At 35.9% G+C, this 4,775-nt stretch overlaps 1 protein-coding gene across 1 annotated transcript; it reads right to left on the reverse strand.

The window, feature by feature from the left end:
• Positions 1-3,131: 3,131 nt before the first annotated feature.
• LOC136175879 (olfactory receptor 52N5-like) lies at positions 3,132-4,097 on the reverse strand. The gene has a single exon (XM_065946069.1). The coding sequence runs from the start codon at positions 4,095-4,097 to the stop codon at positions 3,132-3,134; it is 966 nt and encodes a 321-aa protein (XP_065802141.1).
• Positions 4,098-4,775: the final 678 nt, after the last annotated feature.

The raw sequence follows: 4,775 nt of genomic DNA on the forward strand, positions 1-4,775 counted from the left end.
CCTTCAAGGGTCCTTGCCGACCCAGGGATCGAACTCACTTCTCCTGGGCACGGGGATTCTTTACATTATAGAATTTAAGGTTTTGATTTATCTAACTCTGAAATCTTTTTTTATTTTTTTAATTCATAAAAATTTAGACCCACTACTTTTTTCATCTAATTAAAGAATATAAAATTAAAATCAGTTGTGCTTTATTATTGTTTTTGACATTAACACCATCATCATTATTATCTCAAACTTGGGCATCTAAATTTTCCTAACTTAATATCTAAGCAGAGTAAGTCTGAAATTTTGATGAAGTTCTAAAGTGTCATAATATTTATCATTATCCTCACTTGAAAGTAAGATAGATATACAAAGGAACACGAATGAATGTGCATGTGAGTGATTGAAACTTTCAAAAACATTGTAAATGTTTTCAACTTGTGTGCTTAGAGATGTGACACAAAAAGAAGTAAAAAATACATATTAAAATTTCTAATGCTCATTAAAGTTAAATTGTGATCATTTTCATTTCTGTATTTATATATCTCACACAAAAGCACACAGATATAGATACATGCAGATGAAAAAATGCTCTTACTTGTATATCACTTTATAGTAAGAATGGAAAATTTCCACACTTTTCCTTCTCTAATTAAGATTAACTTAACTCCCATACCAGTACTTGCATCTTGAGTGTTTTGCACTTATCCTCTGGGATATATAACACTCATTCTAATCACTAAATATTCAATTTGATAGTACAAACATCAAGGGATTTAAAAGTTGAGGACAGTAATGTATAGATATTACAGGTAGTGCTTTATTTTTTTTCTCACTGATGTCCTGAACACCTGGACCCGATTGCATTTAGCTATTTTGCTATCCAGAAACTAAGGTATTAAAGGACATGTGAAAGTGGGATTAAGAGTAGGGTATTTGCTGTTGTTGGTTGTGCTAGGATAAAGCGGAGAGAGATTTTAAGTGTACATGAATTCATTTTTGTATCCTCAGAAGCCCTGGCTTGATTCCACCCCACATTTAAAGGCAGAAATGCTGTAAAAGACTAAATTTTCTTAATGGAAAATGTGTTTATCCATTTCTCAGACTGCAATTCAGTGTGAATTCCCATAATGATTATGTAGTGATTTTTCTAAAAGCAAATAGGATCCTTTGGTTCCTTCATGGTAGATGTCAGGTATGAATCAACCCCCATAACTGGAAGAAGTGGGGGAAATACACGAAAATAGTTCTTTATGATCACAGTTGTTGCTTTTCACCTACCTTCCCATTGTTCTCAGGATAAGAATCTAATATACTTGCTTCATTTCTAGAGGCATTTACCTGTGACTGCATTTCATCCATTTTCGATAAGAAAACTTACTTGGAAAAACAAACCATCATATTAGGAAAAGAAATGAGGTGTAAAATTGAGAACTGACTAGTGAGGAAGAAGCATTTTTATGGTTTAGAAATGGGAATAGGCAACATGTAGTATGATAACTGTACTTATAAATAAGTAACCATGTTCTTGTGTTAATATAAGTCTCCCACAGAATAATATGAGTGCAGTTTCCACAAAACTTAAACACTAATGTATTGAAATCATTTGAAATTCATTTTGGAAAAAGTCTAATGTAATTATGGTCAATACTACAATATTTGGTATAAGCTTGGATCGTTAACTGAGAGTTTTGCAAATGAATTGCAAATGGAGCCTAAAGTTCTCATGTAACAATAAAATCAGTTTTAATAATAAGCACTAGAACTATCAAAAGGAAAGATGAAGGACAAAAATATGATTTTTATCTCATATTTAGGAGCTGAATTCTTCTTTTTTTTTTTTTTTTTTTTTGCAGCCCCAGAGGGGCTAGGAGCTGAATTCTTATGAATAGAGCACAAATAATTTAAGAGATAGGGCTTCCCTGATTCCTCAGCAGTAAAGAATCTGCCTGCCAATGCAGGATATTTGGATTCGATCCCCTGGTTGGGATCAAAATTTTTCATTTGGAAATATTGTCTCAGTGTGCTATGCAGATCTTCCAGATGTCGACATACTTAATTTTTACAGCGATAATCTCACATCATATGGACTCTAGAAAATCCCTTTGTACATTAGTAAGAAAATTAAACTGAGAAAAGGCAAAAAATTCCTTAATATTTCTATGAAAATTGTTGTGACTTCACACATCTTTTCCCAAATGGTCTTGAGGTTCTCAGGGCTCCATGGACAACACTTCAATGCATGTTGCATTAGAAACTCCTGAGGTAGAAGGGGAGAAGCAAGGTAGATGACTGATTATCAGTGAACCAAGAAAAGTGAATTATTGAATTGGGATTTACAGTGGAGAGGTTATATCCAAGATGTTTTTACAAAATTGGTAATTGTGAGCATTACTTATGTAGTTTCCATTGGCATTATAGATAAGTCATTTTATTTAACAGAGAAAAAGCCTCAATATCAGTAAAGGAAAAATATATATGCTGAAACAACGTAGCTGTTTTGAGATGTATATTGCATGTATTGTTTTTAAAAGCTAAGCTATAGATTGCACATTTATTTCTTCAGTAAATTGGTCTGCATGCTTTTTACAATATGATGTTTAGTAAGTATCATTTTTTTTAATCAGTGACTGCCATTTTGCCTGTATATTATCAGCATAATTCATAAACTGAATTTTAACTTCAATGACTGCCTAGCCTGGAAAATGTCCTGAAAAGCCATTTAATTTCTTATCCATAAGAACGATTACATGGAGAAGGAAATGGCAACCCACTCCAGTATGCTTGCCTGGGAGATCCCATGGACAGAAGAGTCTAACAGGCTACAGTCCATGGGGTTGCAAGAGAGTTGGACATGACTTAACAATTGAATAACAATGGAAGATTATAATCACAGACAAGACACTTATTTCTCAAAAGGTTAAGAAAATATCCTACATGAATACGTTAAGAGGAAAGTTGTGATCAATGACTTGGTTCAAACTAGTGATAGAGGGAAAAACATGAGGAGCCACTGGAATATAAATCCAGAATTATCTATAACTTTTCCCACTATAGTTGCAAAAAACATGGATCATAGAAAAGACATGATATCACACACGAGTTTCTTCTTTGCTGTTTTTCATCCATCTTTATTCTATCTCATTTCAATTGTCCCGAGTACTTGCACCTTTCTCACCCTGGAAGAGCTTTATGACATTGTCTCGAATCTGTTTTGTCTTTACCCCGTAAACAATGGGGTTGAGAGTTGGGGGAAGAAGAAGATAAAGATTAGCCACAATGATATGAAGAGAAGAGGGAATAGTGTGTCCTCCAAAACGGTGGGTAAAGAAAGTGAAGAATGCTGGAACATAAGTGACAATAATAGCAGATATATGGGCAGTGCAGGTGCTGAAGGCTTTCTGCCGAGCGTCTGCTGAGGAGAGACTGACCACTGCCCGAAGGATCATTGTGTATGATACAGATATACAGCAGATATCAAACACTCCAATCAGGAGGGCAACCATCAGACCATAGATCACATTGACCTTGATACTGGACCTTGATAACTTCACCACTGACATATGGTCACAATATGTATGGGAGATAATATTGCTTTGGCAGAAGGGCAAACGCTTAACCAAGAATGGAAAAGGAATCATCAGCAATGCCCCCCTCAGGAAGGTGACAAGTCCAGCTTTGGCAATGATGGAGTTAGTGAGTATGGTAGCATAGCGCAATGGATAGCAAATGGCCACATAGCGGTCCAGAGCCATGAGCATGAGCACTCCAGACTCCACACCTGTGAACCCATGGACAAAGAACATCTGGACTAAACAAGCACTGAAGTTAATTTCCTTGAGATTGAACCAGAAGATGCAGAGCGCATTGGGTAGAGTAGTGGTACAGGTAAAGAGATCAACGAGGGAGAGCATTGCCAGAAAAAAATACATTGGATGATGTAAGGACTCCTCATGGTGAATGAGATACACCAGGCCAAGGTTTCCCAGAAGGGAGATGATATACATTGTGCAGAATGGGACGGAGATCCATATATGAACTCTTTCCAGACCAGGAATTCCATTAAGAATAAAATATTTGGGGGGTACACATGAATTGTTGGAAACCAGCATAACTAATTCAATAAAGAGACTCTATTTTTTCCATCCATAAGTTTGTACCCTAGGAGAAGAAACAAACAAACAAACAAACGAAAAATAGAAATTTAGTTTAGATCACCCTTGAGAATGTAGACTTCAGTTTGGCATAAAATTACATTTATAACAGTACCAACAATTTTGAATAATAGTGCTTGTGAAAATGCACAGCTTATTGAATAAATAAATATTAAAGAATATTTTTAAAGTTTTGTAAATAATATAAATGTAAGTTTAGAGCCACAATTGCAAAATTATAGTTTTTGTTTTGTCAGCAAATAAAAGAAGATACTGAGGTAGACAAAGATCGAATAATGTTGTTGCTGCTGCTGCTAAGTCGCTTCAGTCGTGTCTAACTCTGTGTGACCCCATAGATGGTAGCCCACCAGGCTCCCCTGTCCCTGGGATTCTCCAGGCAAGAACACTGGAGTGAGTTGCCATTTCCTTCTCCAATGCATGAAAGAGAAAAGTGAAATTGAAGTCACTCAGTCACATCCGATTCTCAGCGACCCCATGGACTGCAGCCTACCAGGCTCCTCCATCCATGGGATTGTCCAGGCAAGAGTACTGGAGTGGGTTGCCATTGCCTTCTCCAGAATAATGTTGAATATCAAGCAAAACTAGATTCATAACTTCAGGTGTAACCAACATAAA

Source organism: Muntiacus reevesi, chromosome 9, assembly GCF_963930625.1.
Source record: "Muntiacus reevesi chromosome 9, mMunRee1.1, whole genome shotgun sequence".
Taxonomy (NCBI): domain Eukaryota; kingdom Metazoa; phylum Chordata; class Mammalia; order Artiodactyla; family Cervidae; genus Muntiacus; species Muntiacus reevesi.

What these genes read in the sequence shown, in the direction of transcription:
- LOC136175879 (XM_065946069.1), bottom strand. Translation starts at nt 4,097, where the DNA reads ATGCTGGTTTCCAACAATTCATGTGTACCCCCCAAATATTTTATTCTT.